The 27,257-nt window shown below is 40.3% G+C and overlaps 1 protein-coding gene across 1 annotated transcript in view; it reads left to right on the top strand.

Annotated features, from left to right (window-relative positions):
- THSD7B (thrombospondin type 1 domain containing 7B) overlaps positions 1-27,257 on the top strand; it is a 260,059-nt gene that overhangs the window by 159,997 nt on the left and 72,805 nt on the right. The window contains exons 13-15 of the mRNA XM_085320933.1: positions 1,350-1,544; positions 6,197-6,460; positions 22,750-22,928. Coding sequence (XP_085177059.1) covers positions 1,350-1,544; positions 6,197-6,460; positions 22,750-22,928 — 638 coding nt within the window. The remainder of the gene's footprint in view (positions 1-1,349; positions 1,545-6,196; positions 6,461-22,749; positions 22,929-27,257) is intronic.

Genomic DNA, 27,257 nt, shown 5'->3' with positions numbered 1-27,257 from the left:
CTTCATGCACTTCTGGTTATATTGAGCATTGGCAACAAGCAAAAATATATGCGACCTCAAAAACCTGAATTATTTAGGAATCTCCATAAAATAATATTGCAGGTTGTTAAATAATAAAATTTGGATTAAATCATTTCATCTTCTGTAGCTTTATGATACTGTGTGTGGACTTGCATGAAATCAGACTCTGACATGACTAAACTCCTGGGGCCAGATTCATTCCTGATTCTGTCCCTGACTTTATTACTTTAATCAAGTCACAACCTATCTTTGCCTTGTTTAACCTACAATGTAGGATATAAATAGCATATAATCTTAGAGATTTTGTGAGAATTAATTATTATTAATAAAATGAAAGGCTCTGTGATGTGCAGGCTATTTTTATTTATTATAATTACTTAATATTAATTCAATGAAACTTTAAAAAGTTTTATTACAGGCTTCCTGTGACTGAGATTTATACATCGATACTTTTGTCCTCTCATCATGGCTATGTAGTGCCACTACCCCAGTGCCATTAGTGGTTGCATGTTAGCTCCAGAAAAGGACAGGGGGGCTCTGGAAAGAGGGTACAGATCAGAAATGAAACAGAAATAAACTGTGATGGCTGCAGGAGCTCCTGACGTCCCCTTTCTGCAAGGGGTTGCCCAAGAGGTGGGAGGCCCAGGACCTCCCCCAGTGGAGCTGTGTTCCCCCTTTTGCCAGCCAAGGGAGCCTGGCTGCCAGGCCTCAGCCCTCCCTCCTGGCGATCTTAATTAATGCAGAAGAGGCTTAAAGGTTCGTGTGGCTGGGGTGGGAGAGCCCTGCTCGGCGGCGTGACGCCTGGAGCTCTCGCCTAGAGGTCTTGTGGAAGAGACCTGGTGCTCACACCTCGCCGCAAGAAGCGTTTAGCTGCCTACGTAGCATCTGCCGCTCAGGCAGCTTTTCTCCTCACCCTACGTGGAAAAAGTGGCAGGTTTTCTTTTCTTTTTCAGTTCTGTGGATGAAATAGTGAAGTGATTTCAATTCCGTGGATGGTGTATACATCACAGCTTGGGAATCCTGGCCTTGACCAAATGTCACCATTTCTTGAACTGTCGCCCCAACACACAAAATGACCAGCTCCTTGAGAATACCACATTTACGTCATGATGTAGATAACAAAATTGTTGAAATAACAGTATGTCTTTATGGTTTTGTGAAGCTTCTAGCACAGGTTTGAATGGTACATGAATAATGACCTTAAAATAAATCAGCTTTATACTATTAACCCGGAAGATTGAATCTCACATAGAGCACAAGTACCAGCTGAATAGAGTATAATCCAACATATAAAGCCATATAAAAATTTCTCTACTTTTACTCTTCAGCTGTTACATGCCTCTCAGAGAACAACGATTCTGCAGATGTCACTGAATGCATGAAGTGGACAGGACCTATGCCTTCTCTTGTACAAGAGTGTGTCGTTCCCTGCAAAGATGACTGCACGTTTACCCCTTGGTCTAAATTTACAGCATGCTCTTCTGACTGTGAATCAACAAAAACTAGAAGACGTTCACTCACAGGTATAGTTAATCTCATTATAATATTTATCTCATGGCAATACTTGCAAATAATGTTTCTCAGATGTTGGTGAATTGAGTTTTGATCAGATATTGATCATTGTCTTCTTTATGCATGCATGTTGCAGGGAGAGGATAGTGCAGAAAGCTCAGTGCTGGGAAGTGTTTTGTATACACTGTAAATTAAATACAAGCCGTTTTAGGCATAAACCAAATAAAGAAAACAGTGACTATGTGATGTGTGAGTGTATTTGACCAGTTAATCTGGGAAGCATGAGATAAATGTGTATACAAGAACAAAAATCAATGTATTCTTCTCTTTAAGGCTGTTAAGATGCAATCCGGGTGAAGTTTAAGCCTGGGAGTTTTGTGTTCAGCAGTATCCAGTAGTTCAACACTACGTATTAATATCATGAATGAGGAAAACCTGATATCATTAAACTCATTTTGTTTGATCTTTTATATATATTAATGAAGCACTTTAGTTGAAACCATTTCAGGGTACATTTTCCCATACTTACAGTTGTATTTTGTAATTATGTTACTTGAATGCTGGCCAAACTGAAAACCTTTGAAACTGGATAACATTAATAGTTCAGGGCCACTTGTTTTATTAGGAGTTGTCTTTCCCTCTCCACGCTTGGCTAAATCAAATCCAAATTAATTATGCTTTTTTAAGAAGATTTGTCAGAATTTTAATGTATTGTTATCCTGCATACTTCTAACTTCACATATATTTGTTTTGCGTTTAAGTACTATGGTTTAGCTGGGTTTAGTTTGCTCCGTTATTAGAGGTTTGCTGCACTGCTAGAGAGGAAACATTGAAGACTTCTAACACTAAGTAAAAAATGAAGCCTTGTTGTAAAAATATCTCCTCTGCATGACTGTTTGGTTATTCAGTTTGTTACTGTTGGAATGATCCAAGTTTTGAGTAACTTTCAATCRCATTATACAAACAAAATGGAATCATAGAATCACAGGATCRGTAAGGTTGGAAGGGACCTCTGGAGATCATCTAGTGCAACCCCCCTGCTCAGCAYGGTCACTAGAGCATGTCAGACAGGGTTGCATCCGGGCGGGCTTTGAATATCTCCAGAGAAGGAGACTCCACARCCTCTCTGGGCAACCTGGTCCAGGGCTCCGTCACTCTCACGGGGAAGAAATTCCCCCTCACGCTCAGGCAGAACTTCCTGTGCTTCAATTTCTGCCCATTGCCTCTTGTCCTGAATCAAACTGTTTCATTCATGAGTATGGCTCATTAAAGGATAAAGATTTCTCTTTTACATAAAAGTCATTATTGTAAAATATTCTATTGTTTCTGTCAAAGAATTTATTCTAAAAGTTCTCTTTTTCAATGCCTGTCTTTTTAAATGAATAGAAGTCCTCCATCTCTATCAGAAAAAATATATGCCAGATCTTATAGAAAGTGTAATATACTGTAAGAAATTAACTGAGTAGTTACTTCTTCATATTTTAAGTCTGAATTTTCTTTACAAATATGTGTGCAAGTTACACAAAATTGTGGTCTATGATATCCCCTTTCTTACTCCATTCTGCATCAGACTTGGGTCCATTCAATTAAGTGGACGAAACATGGTCTCTATTTTCAGGTTTTGATGCTTATCTCTTCACTCGTACTGCTTTTGTGAGCAAAGGCCGTCCAGCTCTGCCCTTTGGGAGACACAGATACGACTTTATCAGGTTCCCTCCTTCAGGATAGGAAGAACTCTTGTTTTCTCAGCTCTCTCCCAGCCAAGGCTTTCTGCAGAGCAAGTGGTTATAATGAAACAAGTATCTCAAGTGGTGCTGGGAGGCAGCAGAGAAATCCAGAAAACAGCAGAAAGCAAAGCAGCAACAAAATTGGACATTGGTTTTAATTTGACCATCACTCCAAAGGGGCACTGGATGAAAGTGCTGCTGATCTGTCTTTGCACAAAACATGAAAATTGGAGCTGGCCCTCATTGTGTAGCTGGAGAACAAAAGTACTGAAGAAAATCTCGTCCATATGGACTCAGTCCAAGGATATAAAGAATGTGCTGTTTGGGAAATACTTAATGGTGTTAAGAGTCCTCTACCATTTGTATTTCACCTTTTTCATAAGATTGTATAAATTGTACCCTGTTCTACACCATATGTCTACACTCAAATGAATGCTTTGACTTCATTATAAGAGTTCATTAACAATTCTGTTTAGTGGGAATCTCCTAATTGTTTGCTAAGTGTTTGCCTCCTGCTCAGTTTTTGATAGTACTATTCATTTTACGTTGTAAGTAATCATAGACTCTACATGTGAAATTGGTCATTACTAGAGAAGTAAAAGACTTACTACAAAACACAAAAAAAAAATCAAAGTCATTATGGTGAAAATGGAACTTTTTAGACAAGTCTTTGGTTAACTAAAATACAGTCAAATATTCACTGTATTATGGATACAACTGCATTTTCCATAGCTAGGTAAATTTTTGATATTTCATGTGATTTTAGTATATAGTGTGTGCTACCTGATAACATGGAATATATATAATATTTATTAGCATACAGAAATTAATTCAATCTGAAAAAGAAAATACTATTTATTTGAAGAGCTTTTGTCCTTGAAAATTTTAGTGATGGCATTTTCATTAGTAATTTTTAAAGCAGTCCGTGAAGATAATAAACATATCTCCATCACTAATTCTAAAACTACTTCTTTCTAACGAGCCTGGAATGAATGTCACTTTTGCCCTCAAAATAGGCCTTTAATAGCAACTTTGTTAGAGGGAAGATTCCTACACAACAGATGGCAGGACAAATTGGAAAAAGTGTCGTGTAAGTGTGAGGTTATTAGCATCCTTACTTGTATCTAATGTGCTTCACGTAATGGCAAAACTTAGAAACCATGCAGATGTAGCCAACTCCCAGATCCCACGTTTAGTAACATGATGCAAAACACACCAGGCCTCTCTGCATACATCCTGATGGAGTTTTTGGTTTCCATCAGCTTGTCGAACATAAGATACTTTAAATGTCACTAGAGAGCTCTCAGTCTGTTTAGTCTTCTAGAAGACTTTCCTTGAAGTATGCAGACTCGTACGTCTTGCACCTCATGTGAATTTGTTCATAAATATTTGCTATAATTTGGATATTAGAGAGGATAATCTGAGGAAGCTTYGGTGGGCTGCACGGAGCCCCCGAGGCAGGTTTTCCTGGGGGCTGCCTCAGTGCTCTGAAGCACCTTCTGCTGCTGGTGCAGATTTAGGCACACTAAGTTACATGCCTAAAATTTGGCTGTATAAATGCCTTTAGAGCTTGACTGTCATTGCACTGCTAGCTGAAAAGGGATGTCTACATTATTTGGGTTTCTTTGTTTTTGTTATTCCTTTCACTTTTCCTGGAACTCTGAAAATAAAATTTTGAAAGAACTACRGAGCTTGGAGGACAATGATATTAATGATCTACAATATGTGTCCTCTTTGGAYATACACATGTATATACAAAAAGGCTTGTATTGATGGCAGGCAAGTTCCTGCTCCTCCAGACATGTGGTGGAATGATTTTATTGGTACAGGATTAGAAAAAGGGTTGTTTGTTTTTAATATCTCAATGTGTACAATGGCAAAGAGAAAATATTTCTTTTGACATTGCAACTTTAAAAACTTTTTGCCAAACTATTTTTAGACTGTCCAGAATCCCAAAGGAGCACTTTGAGGCTGTGATATAGATAGGGGTTGTTACTAAAGATGGAGTCTCCTCTTCTGTGTGGATGCCAAATGAAAAGACATCCCTGAGTTCAGACAGCATAAAGATTACTCCATTTCACCTTGGCTAACCCATGGCAAAAACAGCACTGATTTTTCCTTTCAGAGTCTATACAMAGACCAAAGGGTCTCCCTTGAGGGATTCAGGAGCAAGAATTCTGCTCTTTATCTTCTCTTGGTAGCTCTTTTGGTAGCTGGGACTTGCAGGAGATGTAGCTGTCCTCCAGGAGCAGGGTCTGGAGAGTCCAACTACAAAGAGCTGTACTGCAGTTCTATTTATGTTCTTCTGCTTCCTGAAGTTCCCGAAGAGGAAAGATCTTTAAACACCCTTTTTAAAAAATCTGTTAAGGAATAGAGCAAAATAAAACATTAAACCAAATGTAACCATTGAAATGCTTTCTAGACCTAATAACTTTGTAAGGATTATCTTTTCTGATTTCTTCAAAGTAGAGTTTTTGTGCAAAGTACATGTTTAATTTGTAAAGTAGCCTCAAAGAAAAAGTTTTGACTAATGTAGACTCCTTTGCAAGTTGCCCTAGCAACCATTGATTGCAAGGGGAATAGAGACAAGACAATCGATTTGTTTACATCAGATAATTAGGGAAACATGATATTGTATAAAACTACAAAGAATTTTCTCAGCAGACCGTTACTACAGTAAGACTTTGCACTTTGCTCGGTGTCCATCACGACAGAATTTCCAGGTTCTTTGGTAGCCCCTGGAGATAAATACATTGTCCTTGCRCTCCAAAGCACTGGCAAGGGCTAATAGATGCTTCAGAAGCATTGCTGTATATTAACATTCAGATTGTCTTGGTTCTAATGTGTTGAATTCCTGCAAGTATAAATAATATGATGTGTTGTTATCGAAAGCAGCAGATGTTAAGCTAACGAGCAGATTTCTGTGGTTGGAACAGGGAGAAGCAGAAAGCGAGACAAATGCCAGAATACAGAAGTTTATCCTCAAGTTGAAACCGAGCTGTGCCCCTGTGAGATGTTTACATCCGAGCCCCATGGAAATTGGTCAGATTGTATTATTGAAGGAAGTAAACCAGAGCTGCAATTAGGAATGAGACTACATGGAGACACCAAAGAATGTGGAGAAGGTGTTCGACTCCGAGCTATCGCCTGTTACGATAAGACTGGCAGGCTTGTGGAACCATCTTACTGTAGCAGTTCTGGTAAGGAGATATTTAAGTGCCCAGCACATGCAYGTAACCTGATCCTGAGCAGAATAATGTACTGAACAGTTCATGTTGTGCCCTATCTTATGYGTGTACCTTTGTGCTTGCTGGATTGGAGCAGCTTTCACAAAGTAGCCATAAATGTTGAATGTGAGTCTTCTAATATCTTCTTGCAGTTCTTAGTACTAAGATTTTCTTCAGTTTARTATAAGGATCTTCTGACATTCCCTACAATTGAAATTAAATAGAACAGTGCTGAACTTGGCTGTGCAAAGCCATGATACCAGATGGATTTCTTTTATTTGTATTAAAATCYCATAAAAGTATAAGCTAAATTAGAAGGAAAAGCTGTATGTCAATCAGCATTTTGTTTGCACATATATCCTATTTCACTTTTTAAAATTGTTGATGTATTTTTATTCCTTCTCACCAAATTTGCCATCCTTACAGTTGTTTCTAATATGGGAATTAGGAATTTGCTTGAGACAACCATGTTTAATTACAGAGGCTCTGTGATGTCCCTTCTGTCTCTCCTGCCAAGTACAAATGATTTTAGCAGTCAGTGGTCTCATCCTTGGAATTCTATATCAATCTCCAGCCTAGATTGATATGCAGCATATACCCCAGTTTCCAGGTTTGCTGAAGTTTTAGGCTGTGATTCTGTCCTTGCAGCTGCTTGAATTCTTATATTTAATCAAGTAGCCTAYGTCAAACAAAGCAGATGCCTTGGAGATAAGGCAGAAATGGAGCARTGGGGCAGGAAATGTCATTTCATCTGGATATTCTCTTCTAGTCTCCATAATTTGCAGTTTATCAAAATCATTGCTCTAAATTGGTTTACAGACAACAACTCTTATCTTACCTTGGCTTCTGCAGGGCAAATGTGTACTTTTCCTGCAACCCACTGAAAACACTGATGCTCTCTCAAACTTCCAGTCAAAATGCCCAGGACACTACACAATGTCATATGATAGGTTGGCGGACTGTTGGTGAGCTGTATGATCAGAGARGGGAAATGGAGTTTCAGGTGGAGATCAATAAATCAAACAGGACCATGAAAGTTCCTGAGGAAGAAGGAGCAGAAAAAGTGGGGCTGCTCTGTGGAGGGTCTTCAGGATGAAGATCAGCTGCCTGAGCTGTATGTGATAAAAGAAAAAAAAAAGAAAAAAAAACCTAATGAAGTGATTCAACCCTAGAGTGAATTCAGTGTGCAGCTGTTTATTACTGTTCCAGTTGGCTGCACTGATTCATAAAGCAGCTTTTTGTGGCTTGTGTTCAGCAATGTGCTGTTGTGCCAATTGATTATGCCTCTGTGTCCCGTGAAGGAGGAATACCATACCTTTCCCCCGCAACATGCCTTTTCTTCTGCAAAAAGGGAACTGCTGGGTTTTGAGAGTGGGTTTGTCTGTGCAATGACTTGCTCTTTTGAAAAACTTGAGGCTTTTATTACAATTAAAAAGAGGAGCTCCTCTATGTGGGAGGCTTCTCTGAATAACCTTGAAGCCTGTTTTCTGTCAGTGATATTTATGTGGCATTTTTAATGGTCAGGCTTCTCTTAGGGAGGTGGTTGAGASTGGGATCCCAGCACAAGAGGATTATTTTCTACTTTCTTGTTTTCACCTTATTACCTGATTAAAACGATTGTAACATGGCCCTGACACAGAGTCCATAGTGGAAGTTACAGAGGTGGTCAGTAACGTRAAGCAGAGCCCTTCGTATGCACTCCCTCTACAGTCTACTTCCAGAGTACTCCTAAGCCCCTCAGGTTTGGAGGTGGGAGGGCAATGAGTGGTGAGATGTTCCTACCTTCTTGCTGCCCATGGAAYACTCCCCCAAGGGTGAACCAGCCAGCCAGAGTTTAATACTAAAGACATTCAGGCTCTTGCTCTCCCAAAACAGAGAATCTGATTAAATAAAGGCATTCAGGATAGTCTTGTAATAAGTCACACTTGATGTCAGCCTGGTGCAGTAAGACATGGACCTTGCAGAGCCAGAGCATCCTGTGAAGCTCTTGATTATCCCGTGGCAGGGATCCACTAAAACCTTCCCTCGTTTGAATCCCTTGCCTCTACAGGTGGCTGAGGTCTGTTGTTTCTCCTACTTGCTGCCCTGTGTTGGGCACCTTCTGCCCTCTGCAAGGCGAGCAGGGAAGCAGCTTTGCCTTGCTCTCCCAAGCGCACAGGTTTTTCTGTAGCTTTGGGCCTACCRAGCAGAGGGACATAGGCTCCCTGGCCATCATTTGGGACCTGCCTCCAAACCGTATTATTTCAGTGAAGATATAACCAATATTTACAGTCACCAGAGCTGGAAGCTTTCAAAACGCACTTCTGAACACATTATTCAATTAGCAATAGAAAGAAATCATTATCCAATTAATAATTAGCAGAATGTTGTTCAACCATAATAGAGAAGAGCAAATCACAGAAGCATGCAAAATTGCTGAGCCCTGAGAAATTACTCAAGACAGAGTTTTCTAAGTAACTCTATTTGGCCTGCTCACAATTAATATCAGATGACCTTTTGACGTTTGCTAGCTGATTATATCTAATTAAGCCATCACCTTATTTATTGAATGCTAATTGCTCTGATATTTAGGCATTGTTCTTGCTTTATGGCAGGTAAGCRTGTTCCTCTTCTCTTTCTTTTAGGTCTCCTGGCCTCTCTTTGTTTCCTGCCCTTTTCTTTTTGCAGGACAGGGCTCTTCCTTTCTTTCTCTTGAACCAGGACAAAAGGGAGAAATTCTGAGCCTTACAACTCAGTCCTTTGCTGAGTCCTTTCAAAGACATTTAAAAAATGTAGAAAGACAGACTTCAGTGCTACAAACCTTGCCTTAAAAATTAGATTTAGGTTTGTCCCAGGCTTGATAAYGCTGTGAGCCCAAAGTACATGGCAGTAAGAACAGTCAGTTTGTAGCTTTTCTAGAGAGCAAACTTTGGTCTCTTACCTTCCCTCAGCAGTGGGGAATAATATTTATATGTGTAATTACCACATACAGAGGTCCAAAGGCAATGAAGACAAAAGCATTTCAGCTTTGCCTTAGTAAACGTTCGCTGTTAGCTTGCCTGTTCTACAGTTTCTGATGTTGGCTGCTGTCAGAGCCTGAATACGGAGKAGATGGACCTTTGGCCTGACTCAGTGCTGCTGAGCACCCTAGGTAGGTGCACAGGTCACACTTTGTCCAATTTACCTGTCCTCACAGTGATTTTTTTTCTTGGGGTAGCTCATGAACATTAGGTATGATAAGATTAAAAATAAAAATCCTAGGTCTTTCTGAGTTTTATTGCTTTCTGCACCAAAATTTTCTCTGATATCCAGAAAAAAACAAAGTAGCCTTCTTTATATGACTAGTTTTTGTGATAACTGTATTAGTTTATTTTAGTGGTGTCGTTGATTTTATTTAGTAAGCTCAAGAAACAAGTGACCTGCCATTTCAAAATCATGTTGATTATTTTTTTCTGGAGTTGGTTCACAGTTCTTTTCCTTCCTTTAATTTGGAAATGCAATTATGAAATTATGGATAGAGGTATATGTCTCCAGCCAAATGTGCTTTGCCTCAATTAGTCTTCTCATTAGAAGACTGAATTGTCTTGTGTAGAGTTCTCCACTGGTCCAGAGGGCCAGGGGAATTAGCCACGYGCTCGTTGGCTGATGGAGCATCCTCTCTGGATGTGAAAACTGTCCCGTTAATTGCAATTTGCTCACTTCTCTCAATCTATCATTCTCAGTTTCTGGTACTATTTTGAATTTCCAACTCCTTTGTTTTGAATTATTTCGTGCAGTTCCCTTTCCTCTCATTTTTTTGTGCTATGCCAACAGGGTATTTCATAATCTTAGAAGAACGTAGGGTGCCTCATCTGTTCCAAATCAAAGGCTGGAGATTTCCATGTTCTTACACAGAGGTTCTCCTTTTGATCTGATGATGAATTCATGGAAGGCAAGAACTTAGGAACTGTGCTTATGCTATTCAGATTCTGCCTTTCTTGCAACAACATGAACCTGGAAGAAAGACACAACAGACGTAGACCTTGGCTTTAAATCATGGAGCAGTTAGCTGTAACTTACAGTCACCTTAAAAGACTTTAATTGTCTCTAAATTTATGAGGGGCATGGCAGGGATGTTAATATACCTCTTTATTCGTGGCAGCAAAATGTTACGTTGTTATGTGGTTGTTTGCAGCTGTTCAAATTAAAGAGGATAGAGGAYGTGCAGAAGGCTTCCCAACATCTCTGCTAGTGCAGGGACATCACTCGCTTCTTCCCAGTCCGTTTGCTGGACTTGGAAGGGTGGGATTAGCAGACAGAGGCACCAGGAGGACTTAAGAGTTTTGATGACGTAAAAGCTGAGAGTTTCTGACGTTGCAGTAGGAAGGCCCACCCCGTGAAGCACAGCAGACCAGCATTTACCACGAGTGCCAGTGCTTCTTCCTTCCTGATTAACCATGTCCCTAATGTTGAGAGATTTAGGGAAGTATGTAAAGGTCATGGATCAGGAATTTCAACTCTGCTGCTTAAAACCATGTAGTATYAAGTCTCATGAAGCTTGATTTTCCAAAAGGTCAGCACACAGTGGTACTGTATTTCTATTCAGGGCATTCCTATGGGCTTTACGCTCCCTTACTTGAAAATCCTGGCCACCCACTTAATTGAAATTCCCTGCCCTTAACCTGAGAGTTAACATAAGAGCTCACYCTAAAACTCTGTGTTTGAATTCCTGCACTCTCTAACTCTCAGTCTTTTATCTTTTTGGTTATATGAAAGCAAGCGTTCCTTCAATTCTAAAGCAATACCTGTAATTGTAGTATTTAGCAAAATTACTTTTTTCCAGCTAGAAGGAGGAGGATGCTAAAAGCRTGCAAGTTAAAAGAGGAAGAGTTATTTTAGGAGACTGTGAGACATTTTCAGGTAGCTTTTAATCACTAGACTTTAATATTATTTCTGCAAAATTATAGTTATATAGCTCAAAAATCTATAAGCATAAATTGATACATTAAAGAAATGTGATCCAAGTCTATCCTGCACTGATAGCATACTTACCTTCTATACACAGCAACAGATTTARAAAAAAAAATGGAAAAGCTACGTTGAATRGATGCTGTATATTTTTGAAAGTGTATCTGTTTTGACATTTACTGTGGTATAGATTTTTTCATATATGGTCAATATTATTTTGAAAAATGAGATTGTTGCAGAATTCTCTGATTTTGCTTTGAAATTTTTCTGAAATAGAAACTTTTCTGAGCATTTTTTTAATCTCATTTCASCTGTGCTTTTGAAAATATTTTTAAGCGTTGAGTTTTATTCTTAAACTAAATGAAGCTGGATGTTGTAATTTCATTTTTTCCCCCCACAAACCATTAATTCCAAAAAAATGTCATAAACACCACGCTACAAACAACCTACAAGTGAGGCAGTTCGCTGCCTTCTTTCTTTCCTGCCAAAATCGAGCAAAGCTGCCCGTGCTCATCTCTCCCCATCTCTAGACCGTACCGTAGGAGCCTCAGCATGCCTCCTCCTCCCCAAAAGTGTGGGAGTAATGCATGGTTGCAGCACTGTCGGTTGAAGGTTATATATAGGCCCACTCTTCAGCCTCTCCTGCACCTCCTCTGCTTGCCGTGTCTGCTTATTTAAATATTACGAAACTCCTGTTTCTCTCTTGTGGTTCCTTCTGTGTCTGTCTGTGGGATTTCTCTCGATGGCCTATTTATTATAAATAAGCTATAGGAGTATTAAGAGACAAAACTACAATTAAAAATATACCAAACTTATCGCTAGCATTTCCCTGCACACATCCAAACGTATAAGTATGAATGACTGTATTATTTATGAGAACAAAGCCTTTTAGAGGCTTTTGGAGGAAGGAAGTTCCAGCTGAAAATTAACCTCTTTGTGCACCAGGGCTTAATCTTTCCTGCCAGTCCGCTCACCTTGCGAGGGGGTCGAGGCTGGCTCTGGATCGCAGGCCGCTGAGGCACGTTTCCAGGTGCAGGACCGGCCTGTTTGGCTCATGTGTCCCTGCTTCAGGATTCCTCRAAGCTGCTGTCACTGATAACCACTTGTCCACTATCTCATAGCTAAATAACTTCTAAATTTAGCCCTGAAATCCCAGCTGAGTTTTCCTCTGGACCTTTCAGACATTTCTATGCATTTCCTTGAGTGCAAAGTGACACTCTTAATTATAGCTGCGGTTGCCCATGAAGTTATAAGCAGAGYTAGAGCTTTTAAAGGATCTTCCCTCTGTTTCTTGTATGGCTAAGGGTTTTTACATATTGCTCTCCTAACAGGCCTTAAAGAACTCTTTTTCCTACCTTTTCCTTTCCTTTATTCCAAAGTCTACTCGCAGTATGAAAATTTGGCTTATTTCCTGGATGTTAAAAGAATTCTGAAATGAAATTGGATCAGGGAAACAACTGTTCAGACCTTGCTATTGCTGTGTTTTCTCTGGCAAAACAATCAAAGGTAAAAAGCCATCAAAGAGCCTTATTTCTAAATGGGTCAAACAGGTTATCAAAGCAGCTTATTTAAAACAAGGTAAGACTTCCCTGGAGGCGTTAATACACAGGAATGCACATTCACCAGATCTTTGTCTTCTTACAGAGAGCAAGCACGCCTCTTTCAAGAAAATATTTAAAGGGTTAGCTGTACGAGCAGCATCCTCTGTACCTGCCGCATTTAGTCGTAATGATGTGTGTTGGTGTTCGTCGACTAAATATAAATCTCCACAGCATATCTTTTCTTCCCTCTTTCTTGCATGCGTTTTGCGGCGTTCTGTGAAGTGACCCTCTGGAACAGGCGGCAGTGCGGGGCTGTGAGAAGGAATGACTTTTTACTAACCTCCCTGTTCACTTTCCGACGGTTTAATATGACATTTTCCAGGATCCTGAATTYTCGTTGCTACTCCTTGGCACGGCAGCCTGCTCTAAGGTGAATTATGCTGCGGACTTTGAGTGCGCTCTGGCCACGTGCTTGTCCCGCTTGTTTGGTAGAAATGGGGGGCAACGTGACCCTCGWGGAGGCACACGTGTGGAGCAGCCAATACACCGTGAGCCTTCGCTTACCGAGCCGCCTTTGCTCCTGTCCGCGCCCTTRGTTTCTCTTATTAAACTCCATTAGTTTTTCTGTTCTTTGACAGATTGATTTAAGCCCTTCARTGATGGGCTCAGTGATGAGCAGGACTCTCAGGTAAATAAATGGATGGCAAATCAGTGTTTTTCAAATGCAAAGTCACAGTTTTGTGTCACCAGTGGTGGGGAGCCCTGTGCCAGCTGGACTAGTAGAGATTCTGATTCGTTCCACATAGTGTTAAGGGTTTCAGGTCTAACATATCCTGAAAGTCTTTTGAAGCAAAGYCATCTGTTTCTGCATGTGTGGAACAAGAGTCCTGCGAAAATAAGAATTCAACATTTTGCATGTGGACCAGTGTCTGAATAAAAGGAGCAATAATGAGTTTGCTGGTGTACTGCACACAGCAACAAAACCAGCATGAAGAGAAGAAATGGATGAGTAGAGGGTATCTTTTAAGCTGCTTGATATAGTTTGGTTGATAAAGTAGTCTGAGCARCCAACTCAGAAACATAATACTGTCTGAATTTGGAAGATTTGAAGAAATGGTCCTGAATTAGGAAAAAATAGACACAATTAAACTTCAGCTCAATTTATTTTAAGGATTCTCAAAATTATACTGATCAGTAACTGAGAATTTATGCTTCCYTAGTCTGTTCCTGGGTCTGAGATGTATTTGGAAATCTCCCTCTTCTCCCTGTTTYGTAAGTGGGGAGGGTGTAAATGAAATCACTAAGAGCTTAGTTTGCAAGACTTCTGATCTCCCTCGCTAAAGACAGATTCTCTCTGTGAAATCTTGGATCTCATTAATGTTTGGTAACATGGGAGAGCAACCATCAAAAATCGTAGCCATTAACATGATTGCCTCTCTTTTGGCCTCAGTCTGAACTTASTGGCCAGGAAGGTCTCCAGCAGAAAAAATTGAAGTACTCAATGCCAGTGCTCAAAATTGTGCTGCAAAAGTGAAACAAAAATCTGTGAGGAAGTTATCTACGCTCTCTGCTGGGCCCTGGCTACATCACAGAAATGTCCTGCTTCCATGCAAGTGTTTTTCATCATCTGAACGAGCTTTGCTCTTCTCCCAGTGCACGTGTCTAAGCTGTGGAAAATCAGGAGGAGTTTTCCCTTTCTTAAAACAGTTTCTTAAAACACTGTGTTGCCTTTGGTATCTTTTAAAGTGCATCTTTATTTAAGGAAGTCAGATATGTTTATATRCCTGCCTCTGTACCAAGGTGATCTAGGGAAACTCCTTATCATTGCAGGCTAGACATCATGCTAAAACACMCTCCACGAAATCACTCTCAACACCGGTCCTCTTGGTAGCTATCTGTGACACTCAGAAAAGAGCTTGCAAATTTTCCTAATGGTTAGTGGCATCTTGAAATAGTGTGAGTATAATTAAAGTACGCACTTGGGTTTCTCATTTAGCATCAATGAGACAAGAAGGAATTAAGGCAGTGTATTGATTTAAATGTATTGATCTGCGAGGTCACCATATCACCGGAGGGTTTTTGCCTCCTGTGAAAGCGGGAAGGGGAAGCTGCRGAAGGCTGTGCTGCCACCAAAGCTCTTCAGTGCCTTTTCGGTATTTGGTTGACCTGTTCTTAAACAGAGGCCCTTACACTCATTAATATATCTCATGATTGTAAATTAAAGACCTGGGAACATGAAGAGAACCCAAGGAGAGAGATTTCATTTTTCCTGATTTTGAGCCATCAAGCCTGAGCTATTTCTGCTGCTGCTTCTTTAGTGCACTGAGACTACTTAAAATCTTAACAAGAATGAAAAACGAAGTTCATAAAATGTAAAAACACCTGAGGTGTTTTATGCTAGTCATTAAGATYAAGCCCAAGAACCAAAGACTAGTGAAGTACCTGAAGCGTTTATGACTGCCAGTCCAGCAGGATATTCTACCTCATAGTCATTTTTTCTGTTTAAAGAAGGAAAAAAAAAAAGCTTTTCTTCACGTTGTTTTGAACCTYGTTGCTTGTATTTACTACATGACGTCTAATTGCTTTGATTGTGTTCCTTTTCTTTTGCAAAATCATGTGTATTTTTTTTCTGATACAGGAGCTGTATCATAGCCCAAAATATTTGTTAATTATCAGGATACATGGGATTGCCTTAGCACTTCTCATCCTGTGAAAAGGAAATCATGTAATTATTGTTGGAGTTAAGTCATCCAAATGCAGCTTGTCCGTGTCTTGGGGTCCTAACTTGGCAGCCGATATGAGCTGGCATATTGTGTTGACAATGTCTAGCTTTGCATGCTCAGAAGCTGGCAGAATGATATTCTCAGTGGAGGGCCCCAAACTCTGAAATTGAGTTTCTGTGTGTGTGCCAACAGAGCCTGAAACCATTGACTTTCAAGCCATATATGATTTACTGATGGGGGAGGTATTTTTGGTWGCCATTTGGCGACAATTTTCTCCCRGTGATGGACTCCTGGCTCTGGAAGATACTTCCCGTGTGGTCCGAATAGCCCAAATCTATATTGATGCTCAGAACATGCTGCAAAGTACGTCTATTTTTTGCAGCTACTCTGGAATTGGGCCTTTGAGAGAAGTCAGATGTGTGAGAAAGAAGGGAATTTGGCGTTCTGTAGACAATTTAATTTTGTTTTCACAATGTATTGCAGAAGCCTTGTTTTATTATATAAATATAATAATAATAAACAAGGATTATCTCAGTTCCTTTTTTAAAAATATCTTCTTTGCTATGGAGTGAGTAGTCTGTAAGAACATATAGGCTAAACAATTTGTAAATAGAAAGAGTACTACCGTAATAAAGTGGAGTGGGATGAGTTTCTTTCCTAATATTCAGAGAATGAAGATATTGATGAAKAAAATACTAACTACTCGATTTTGTTGGGATAGAAGGTATGATTTTACCAGCTGTARGGTGAGAAACAGTAAAAATCATAAGAAAACACAGCTGAGCTCCTATCCTAACTGACACTGATCCCAGTGTATGATTTTTGTATTTGAGTAAGGAAGAATTAGTTAAAAATGTTCAGTGGAGGGGCTACAGTGATTTCACCACGGTTTTGTCCTCTAGRGTATGGGTGGTCGCTTGTGGCTGGCAAATCCTGTGAAAACCATCTGCCAGGACAATGCCCTAAGATTACCTAGCCTGGTAAATGAAAGCTGGCACAAACTTCCTTAGTTTGTCAGCCAGCAGCTGGGCCAACCGTTCACGTGGGGAAGGACCTCTCAGAGAAGGGGAATGATTTCCAGACTTGCATTAGGAATTGGGTTCCAGATGGATTTGTATGGTGGGTTTCTTGCTGTTTGCATGAGAAGTTCCAGATGAGAAGAAAGTGCGGTGTAAAGTCCTGTTTATTTCCTGTCAGAAGAGTCTTTYTTCTCCAGAAGAGTTCTCAGTTTGTTTCACAATATATTTYGTGGAATGTGTTAATTAATGGAGATTTTAGAGTTTAGCTAAAAGGTTAAATCTGTCAACTATCATAGTTTACATTTAAGCCAAAATTAAGTGTAAACTTGCAATTTCTGTAAGGAAGAAAACTGTGATGCAAAATCAAAAGAAATTAGGAATCGTAATGCAAAGTCAGCGTCAACATAACCACCTCATCTAGATTTAAAAAGGCTATGAAATTGAAAAGTAAAAGCAACCTTCGTATGAATTTCATTAACAATAATGATGAGTTAAACTTACCGGTATTTTTATAAGTACTCTCTGGTCTATTTAGAATCTCTAATCACTCTCCTACAACATAAGGAGAGCAAAAGCAAGCAGGAATAGATTAGGTGGTCCATTATTTCAGCATTGCAAAATATTTGATGTGAAAGATATTCTTGTTGGTTTTTCTGGTTGTRTTTATGTTCATTATATTATCTCTTAAGTTTCCCAGCTGGCAAGCTAATAACGTATAAAACACCTCAARTCACTGCATACTAAAGAAAAAAAGGAGTAAGCATTTATTCTGTAGCCATACTGGATTATTTTCAGATGCAGCTGATGTTGCTGCCAACTTTAAGACTCCCAGACTTGCTTAGATCACTTAAGTTGTACACACTTGTACACCTAGGCTACTTCAACGTTTACACCCTTGAACCAACCCCAGAAGACCTTAGAAGGAAGTCAATACACTTTGTAATGCTAACGGCGGTGTGGTGGCCGTGGCAGAGGCAGCCCGCTCGCTGAAGGTGTGCTCGGTCAGTGAGCGATGCTAAGGTGCTGGAGATAACCACGGGGTTTGTTTCATAGAAGATCCAAGAGCTGCCAGTGGAGCAGAGTGTGGGCCCTGCACGGTGTGGTCCACTGGGGCTCAGCAATGAGATCTGAGCTGTTCGACTTCCAGGACTGCAGAGATTTACCAGTGTTGCTCTATATACTTCACATTCAGTTACCAAAAGAATGTGAATATTATTTGCAAAATGAATCAATCTTTTTTACCACTTACCTTTGGTCTGTGTAATTAAGGAATGGCTCTTTGATGACAATATTGGCTCTTGTGCTCCCTCATTTATTTTTTAAAGGGGGACCTCTTTTATCCTATGGGCTTTGAGGGAAATTAGTTGTGTTATTACTAGTGGCAGATGGGGTGACATGCAGAATTGTCCATTTCTTAGTTGTGACCTTGAATTTTATGAAGCACCCAAGGTTTACAAACAAGGGTAGAGCTGCTAGAAGTTGGTTAATTGAAATGATGAAATATGCTAGAGTGACTACAACTGAGTTCAAAGCCAATTCAATTAGAAGTGCATCTGTTTCCAGAGCTGCTGAAAAAATGTTCATTTTCAAATTGCTTTTAAGTCAGCCACTTGAAATCCCTTTGGCATGTTTTTTTAATGCTGTGTGGACCTCTCAGGTTTGCCATTTGGAAGTGCAACAATCRGGTGGATGTCAGTGTCTTACGTTAGGTTGTAAGCCTATTAATTGCTGCCTTCTCCCAACACGATCCCTAGGGTGAATATGCAGTGGGATGCAGAAGGACACTGCAGCCCCTCACTGGCTTTGCCAGGTGTGCTGTGTACTGCGCCTCTTGCAGTTTACAAAGAAACTGGGCTACTGCAAAACTGCCCACCAGTGCTGCAGTCCTCAGTGCGTAGGTGTTTCTTCTTGCAGTTCCTAGAATTGGACAAATACTCCAGATGTGGCCTCACCAGGGCTGAGTAGAAGGCGAGGATCACCTCCCTCGACCTGCTGGCAACASTCTTCCTAATGCACCCGAGGATACCATAGGCCTTCTTGGCCGCAAGGGCACATTGCTGGCTCATGGTCAATTTGTCATCTACCAGCACTCCCAGGTCCTTCTCTGCAGAGCTGCTTTCCAGAAGGTCAGCCCCCAGTCTGTACTGGTGCATGCATCCCTAGGTGCAGGATCCTGCACTTACCCTTGTTGAACTGCRTGAGGTTCCTTTCTGCCCAGCTCTCCAGCCTCTCTCTGAAAGGCAGCACAGCCTTCYGGTGCATCAGCCACTCCTCCCAGTTTCGGATCATCAGCAGACTTGCTGAGGAGGCACTCTGTCCCTTCATCCAGGTCATTGATGAATACATTGAACAAGGCTGGACTCAGTACTGACCTCTGGGGAATGCCACTAGCTACAGCTCTCCAACTAAACACACCACTGATGACAACCCTCTGAGCTCTGCCTTTCAGCCGGTTCTCAATCCACCTTACTGTCCACTCATCTAATCTGCACTTCCTGAGTGCTTACCTATAAGGACATTATGGGAGACAGTGTCAAAAGTCGTGCTGAAGTCAAGGTAGACCACATCCACTGCTCTCCCCTCATCTACCCAGCTAGTCATTCCATCATAAAAGCCTATCAGATTGGTTAAACATGATTTCCCTTGGTGAAACCATGCTGACTACTCTTGATCACCTTGTTTTCCTCCACATGCTTAGAGAAGACATTCAGGATGAGCTGCTCTGTCATCTTTCCAGGGATGGAGGTGAGGCAGACTGGTCTGTAATTTCCTGGGTCCTCCTYCTTGCCCTTTTTGAAGATTGGAATGACACTGGCTTTCTTCCAGTCCTCAGGCACCTTCCCTGTTCTCCATGACCTTTCAAAGATGATGGAGAGTGGCCTAGCAATAACATCCACCAATTCCCTCAGAAATCRTGGGTGCATCCCATCGGGTCCCTGGATTTCTGGATTTCCAGTTTGCTTAAATGATCTCTAACCCGATCCTTGTTGACCAAGGGAAAGTCTTCCTTTCTGCAGACTTTCTCTCTTGTGTTCAGGCTCTGGGATTCCTGAGGGCTGGCCTTAGCAGTAAAAATATCCATAAAGACGTTATATGTCTGTGCAGAGCTAATTTGTCACATAAAGATTTTTACAGAAATTTTTTTATTGAATGAAATCTTTGATCGTGAGGTCCTCAGCACAGGCTTAATCTCGAGCGGTTAATGGAGCAAATAATGGCAGCTTACAAGAAGAGCTTGAAAGAAAGTTATGTTCTCATTTTGCTTCTGTAGTATTGTTCAACGTAGAGAATTGGTTTCTTTTGGAYGGTAATATAATTTATTGCTCTCTTAGCAGACCATTATTTATTTATAAATAATATAATTTATAAATATGGGTGAGGAAACTCGAAATATAGTAAGCTGGCCTCTTAGCACCAGGAAGCCTGCAGAAATTATGTGGTTTGCTGAGGAATCCCCCAGCACTTCCCTGGGATGAAGTAGAACAACTCTCTTCAGTTTTACTAACTATAACTCTTCTTTCCTCTTTCTTACCTTTCTTCTTTCTTGTATTTCTTTTTTATTACAGATGTAGGTCTTTACCTACCAAGAGGCTTAGCCCATTTTGCCTTTGCTGATGAGTTGATAACCCCTCTGTCTAATCCTACTTTGAAACAAGGCACTTTTTTGTTTCTGTTGAGAGTTAATTACCTAGGCTGTCACACRGCCCAGGGAAAAATGATATTTCATGTGGTGGTGGAATATAACTCTTTGGAGAACTGCCTGAGAAATGCTTCTCATAAATCTATCATGAGAAAATTTCTTTTACTTATCATAATGTATTGTGAATTGCTTTGAGTGGCAACCTGAGCAGCTGGAATAGAGTATTAGTAGGATATTGAAAGTTTCATTTTAGTAAATGTGAGTCTATTTTGAAATATGTGTATATGGGTGTGCACATGGATAATCTCATTTAGATAAGAATACAAAAGTTGCTAAGTTGAAATATCTCAAGAAACGTAAACAACGCTGTAGTGGATCGGGTAGGAAATAACTAAGATATCTAATGCCAGCGCTTTAGAGCTGCACAAGAAAAGGCAGCTCAACCCAGAGAGATACGAGGTAGCAAAGTAAAACAGAGCACATTGTACAGGGTTAGTTATACAGCTTTAGGAAAGAGTTACAGCATGCATCACTGTGGAAAAATTGTTGTAGCTGTCAGACTMCTGGGTGGCTGCTGTAAAAGGAAAGGTAACCGAATCCTGACGCAAAGCAAAGGAGGAGAAGAAAAAGAGCATCATGTAACAGAAGGAGGAACGGTTGTTGTTTCTAGCATTTATTCAAGTCACTGTTCACAACACCAGCTTTGTTATTTGTTACACTTGCAGGAGGAGGATAGTTGGATAGTTTCCTGGGGTAAACTTCCCTGAAAATACCGTCAGCAAGGCAGCGTGCTGCTGCTTTGGCTCGATGTTTGGGTGTAACGCAGTCTYGGTCCTGCGTAGGCAGCTGGTTAGCACATTGCAGTGTTAGAAAAGATCAGCTGCAGGACGGAATAATTTCCATGCCTCGGCTTTGGTGTTTCCCAGCTGTTCAGGGCTATTGTTAGTGGGCTGGGGAAGGAAACTGCTTCTGTCTTTCCCAGCTGCTGTAGGGTTGTTCCCCACAATCTCAACAGAGCGTGGGGGAAATTCTTCTTAAAAGCATAATGGAATTAGCTAGTTTGGTATTCTATAGGTAAGGAATATACAGGGGAGTGTAAGTGGGATGAAAACCACCTGAAAAGAAAGGGCATAAAAATGAGAAATAYCAGAAATTTGGTAGGGATGAAATCCAGTTATTTCCATGATCATAATTATCAGAGCTGTCAGAGGGGCTAAGCCTTTTGTAATAAAGGCTGATCTTAGCAGCCAGTGACTTTCATGCTCGAACATGATACCTCTATTTTGTTTATATCGAAATAGTACATACAGATGTGACAACCAGSTAATAGAAATTCAAAGAGAATGAACGTAGCATAGTAAGAAGGAATGCTTGGAAACTGCTGAGCACTCCTGACCAAATCAGTAATTCCCTTGTGACCCTGAGTGTTACGGGCACCCTCTTCTCTACCTTTCTGCCTGCGGGAAGCTTAACGGCCAGTGCTGGCCTACGGATCATCCCTCTTCCACGCACCACTTTCCAAACTTGGTGGGGATGTGCCTGWATGGAGGAATTATGCTTTTACCCTGGGGTGCTCTGTTGGGTGTTAATCCCATAGGATATTGGCCCCTGAAGACGTCTACTAGTCTGATTTTAAGGCAAGATTTTAGAAAGTTATTTCTGAAACCCATAATAGGCAAAATAGTTGTAGAGATAGCTAATGAGAAGTACCAGAGTAGAGAGGCAATAATGCTTCACCTGCTTCTCCCAGGAGCAACTCCCACGCTGCGCCCAGCTGAGAAGGAGCCCGGCTCCTGCGTGYCCTCCCTCCCTCCCTGGGCTGAGTTTGCAGCAATGACATCCTCAGACTAGCAGCTCACGCGAGCTTTCGTTCCCAGCCTTCACCTGGGCATGGCTGGGAGATACTTCCGTTCAAATCCTTCCTCCTCCCAGGTGCCTTTTCCTCTGACGAGGGGCCAGGGTGCAAGTCCAGTGCGCCTTCCCTGCGCTGGGAGCAGCTCGTGCTCCTCCAGGACGTGAGGGCCCTTGCTGTGGCCAGGCCTCTCCGTTCCCTGCCAGAGTAACCTGCCAACAAGTGCCAAATTTATTACGGACTAATTCTTGTAGGGACAATAATTACCGCCAAGTGGCTACTACCAGTTTCACAGCAGTTACTTTTTGTCARTGTGTGTTTTACATTGATTTTATGATTCCCTTTGTAAAGATCATTGAACTGAAACAATAAGAAATTATTTTCAGTCACTGCTMTTTTTTACAAATAATAACAGAATCTTTTGTCAGGAAAGCACTGGAAGACCTGAAGATCTTTTCTTCTTGAAAAAGTTATTCTGTATGTTRATTATACACATTGTAGTGAGACTTTAGAGGATAGAAGTGGCTTTGATTAAAATATCTTCTTCAATTTTTGGTTTAGGTTACATTGAAGAATCTTGCACGGTTCCGTGCCCCTTTGATTGCAAGTTGAGTGACTGGTCTAGCTGGGCCCCTTGCAGCTCGTCCTGTGGAACGGGAGTGAGGATCCGCTCGCGGTGGCTCAAGGAGAAGCCGTACAATGGAGGTCGTCCCTGCCCAAAACTGGACCTCAGGAATCAGGTGAGCTGCACTGCATAGCCAGGAGAAATCTCACGGTGGTTGTTGTACTTTTAGTTGTCATCACAAGGTTCTGTGCTGGTGGAGAAAGTAAAAACACAAGAATAATTATGGAAGTGGCTCATCAAATTTAATTTTGATATTCTTCCAAGCCAAAGTTACAATTATTATTTGAACTCTTCCATGTCTGCTCATGTATCTTAGTATAATCTGATATAAATGTTTTGATTACATCTGTTTTGATACCTTAAAGATCTGGTGTCCTTTGGATTTTCGTGAGTATTTTAAAAGATACAGTTATATCTTACTGTTTGAAATTTTTTGAAGTCTTCCTAACTGTTCTGACTGCAATACCGTTTTTCAGTGTATGTTAATACAAATGCATATGTATATGACATTATCTTATTTTGGATAGAAATTCCCGTAACTGAAAATAAAAAGCACAGTATTTTTCCGGAAAATTTGGTAATGTTGTACAAAGAAAGGATATTTTTTACATAATATGTCACCAGAATATAATAACAATGCCTCTTTTCATTTCTTCCAGAAAAAAATAATACTAAAATCATTCAGTACTGCTGTGAAGTTGTTCTGTGTTTCCGTTAGTATCAGGGTCAGGCCCTGGTAGGTGCAGTTATTGGTGTAGCCCACACAAACTGCTTATAAATTGCACCAGAAACCTGTGTCTGGATGAAAGCCTGAAGTGGAAGCGAAGCACATCCATTGCTCCTCTGAGTGCCATATCCCTTCAGTCTAACGTCCATAGACCGTACTTTCCCTGTTACTTAAATCAGTCCTTCTTATGAGCCGTTCTTGCTATTTTTTATTATTGCAGTATAAAATCTCAGCCCTGTCCTGACTGGATGTTAGTGTCTCATGTATTATACAAATGATAAAAGGACATTGATTCGGAGCATTTATCATCCAACTACTGCTTAAGTGTCTCGTTTGGACCATGATGTTTCTTTTTGACTTGTACGTTGTTTGTGTGGTCAAAATTTGAGCATTAGAGGCTGGAGTTAGAATACATTTTCTTTGCAAACTGGATTTGCTGCATTTAAATGTCTGTTTTATTCTTCAGCCCCAATGATCCCTGGGATCCCAGGGTAGGAAAGGATTTTGTAAGACAGTCCTAGAACTTCTTGAGGATTGAGAGGAAGATGCTTGTGTAACAGCAAAATTTGACCTGGAACACTTTATTTCTTATCTAAGAGAGATTTTTTTTTTCTCTCTCAGAGAACAGGAACCCCAGACAAATAATCTCCCCTCAATGGAGTGTAAACATCTGAAAACTCAGATGTCTTGGGATATTTTGAAAGTCTTTCTCTCTGTCTGAGACTGTGGTTACTGCAAGAACACTCATTAAATATGTATCGACTAAAATAACACCATGCACATATTCCCTCCAACAGTAATCTCTGTATATTCAATATTGGAGTATCTCATCAGAGGAAAATAATTTCTAAATTGTTATTCTAAAGAAAAAAATCAACATGTATTTAGATAATTCTRTATATATTTCTATAAAACTGTTTTCCTATGTTTACTGGTTAATTCTACACACTAATTAGCATTGATGAAGTACTGTTTGGTTTTGCATATTCTTTTTTGCAGATTCAACTATCAAAATTATTGATAATAGGACAGCAAGTGTCATGCACAAGGGACGCCATATATATATATATTTTTGAGTATATATATGAAAATATGTTGTGTAATGTATATAAAAGGTCTTTAAAAGTAGTCATACAGAGATTAGTGTAATGGCTTGCAGGTGTTTGAGCTGGCAGCACTAGTTATTTACCTTGCAACTGCTAAGCAGCAGTCACGTCCAGGGATGCAGGACCACTTCCAACACCTGATTTTGAACTTGCTTAATTTTTTCTCGCAGTTCATCTTTTTCATGGGAGAAACTTGTTAAATTCTTTTTATTGCTTATTGCTATTCAAAATTTGTAGGCAGTAGCCTAACTTAGAAGCAACAGGGGCCAAGAAAATATAAAACTGCAGTAAAGTGTATGTTGTCCCTACCTCAGCGCTTTTCCTAATAGATCAGGCAGATCACCAAAGCAGCGAAATGAAATCCCACAGTAAGTCATATGGTAACAATAAGCTCCCTTGTAATGAAAAGATACTGGAGTTTGTTACCCGTAGACACAGCAGACTACTGCTATTAAAAGTAAACTTACTGCTATAAAGTTTTGCCTATTCCCACACATATTATATTTGCTAATTTCAAAACCCTTTCAGAAGATATTAAAGGAAAGAAATTGTTTAATGCTGGAAATTGCTTCTTTGTAAGGTTTATCAGTGCACAGTCCTTGCAAAACACCATGGCTGTTATTAATATAAATGTGCTTGGTGCTTTTTGCCTCCTTTCCAGGAACACAAGACTTGACGTAAAACCTATTGAATTCATTAGAGGATTTCCTATTGTGTGCTTTAGTAGTGACACCTTAGAATTGCATTAAGGTCTCGTTTGGGGGAATTTTTCTTTCTCTCTCTCTCTCTCTCTTTTTTTTTTTTTTTTTTTTTTTTTAAGGATAGAAGCTATTTCTAGCTGTTTTATCACAAAATGGATTACCTTTTTTCCAATTTAGATTTATAGGATTGGATTGAATCCTGTCTACTTCAGAGCTTTTAGGACAGGAAGAAACCATTGTGCTAATTTACTGTGATCGTCTCACATTGGACTTCATGCAGTAATCCCAGGAACAGATCAAGCAGCTTGCAGGGAGCAGGAGCAGGTCTTCAAACACATCCTGTTCCCTGCTCCCCTCTTGTTTCTCCACCCCATTTTGTACACACAAAAGGAAAAGCTTGGGAAGAAATCCTTGTCCCATTGAAGTTAATAGGTATTTGGCCCTAGATCCAGTCACTAGAAGAAAATGTTTCCAGTCATTCTCACTATATACCTACATGTGCCTGTGGTTTTTTTTCCCTTCGTTGACTCCCCACACACTTCTTAATCCTCTGTGCAGTTAGGGAGGAGTTTTGTTCTGTACCCACTGGACTTCGACTTCCAGTACTGGTTCTGAATCACTGAGGTCCTTAGGCATTGCAAGGTTCAGGAGCTGCCTGCGTGGTGGTAAACTGAATTAGCTGATCACTCTGCTGGTGACCTAAGCTAGGCACATACCATTAATCCACTGCAAGGCAGACGGTCTTTTTTTTCCGCTGGTCTGGGCACTGTTTAAATCCTTGAGCAAAACTCTGTAGAATTGATTATATGTTAATATATAACATCCTAATTATTCTTTATGTGGTCATATAATCTGCGTTAGATACTTGCGGTGCAACACTTACTTTTGTTTGATATCAAACATGACGAAGCTAAATCACCTTGGTGCTAAGATTATTTTTTGCTGGTTTTTGTGTTATAATGTGTTTTATGTAGTTAATAAAGACATTAGGTAACTTAGAACCAAGAATAAACTCCTAGGACCCAGTAGATTTACCTTATTATTTCCATATTATTTCTCCAATACTTGTATAACTCAATCTTGTTGTAACTTGGGTCTTGTTATAACTTAATCAATTGCTTTGAAGAACCATCCATTATCCAGTCATTATAATTAGAGCCTGTAGTCACTTGGTGTCCTTTTTTAATTAAGTCAAATAATCTTTTAACTCTCTTTTTGAAGGGTATTTTCTAAGCTCCTGTATCTCTTTTTTGAATGTCTTTCAGATGTTTGACATAAATTTAGATACAGAGAGGAGAATTTGAAACAGTATTACAGCAATTCTCTCTTACCACTTTCCCCCATTTCCAAGGCCTTGAAAATACAGGTACTTTAATATAGCTGCTGCTTTGGAGACAGAGGCAAATTACATGAGCAAAACCATTTATTTGACCAATATAAATATTTTGAATCACATAAACTGTATCGTAAAAGATTCTCTTCCTAGAATTAGTTTAATCAGTGCAGTGCAGTTTGCGTATTCAGGACAGAACTTTCTAGCATAAATTTGGTTTTATACTACGATGATAACACGTCGTATTCCTGCGTGCTGTTCCGTGGAGGAGTTGCCCAAGAGGAGAGCGCTGARCCGAGGGCTGGCCTTTCCCTAAGGGCTGGCGTGCTTCGAAGCCCCTTYCCCGGGCCTGGGCGCCGTCCTGCCCGCTGCACGCCCGCAGTCCCTCCRCGTCGCGGTAGAGGCGAGAGGCGAACCCCGGAGAATGAATTCTGCCCGGATTCAGTTCTTCTTCTCATCGAAATGTCCGTGGGATACGTTAAGCCCTGCCAGGTTTTCATTGCAGTTTTTAATTGTRGGAACAGTTTGCATGGCTGGTGTGGATGTGATATTCTAAAACAAAGACTTGATTTGATAT

This window comes from Rhea americana, unplaced genomic scaffold, assembly GCF_003343005.1.
Source record: "Rhea americana isolate MKP2758 unplaced genomic scaffold, rheAme1 scaffold_67, whole genome shotgun sequence".
Classification (NCBI taxonomy): Eukaryota; Metazoa; Chordata; class Aves; order Rheiformes; family Rheidae; genus Rhea; species Rhea americana.
This window is presented reverse-complemented; position numbering and strand designations above follow the sequence as displayed.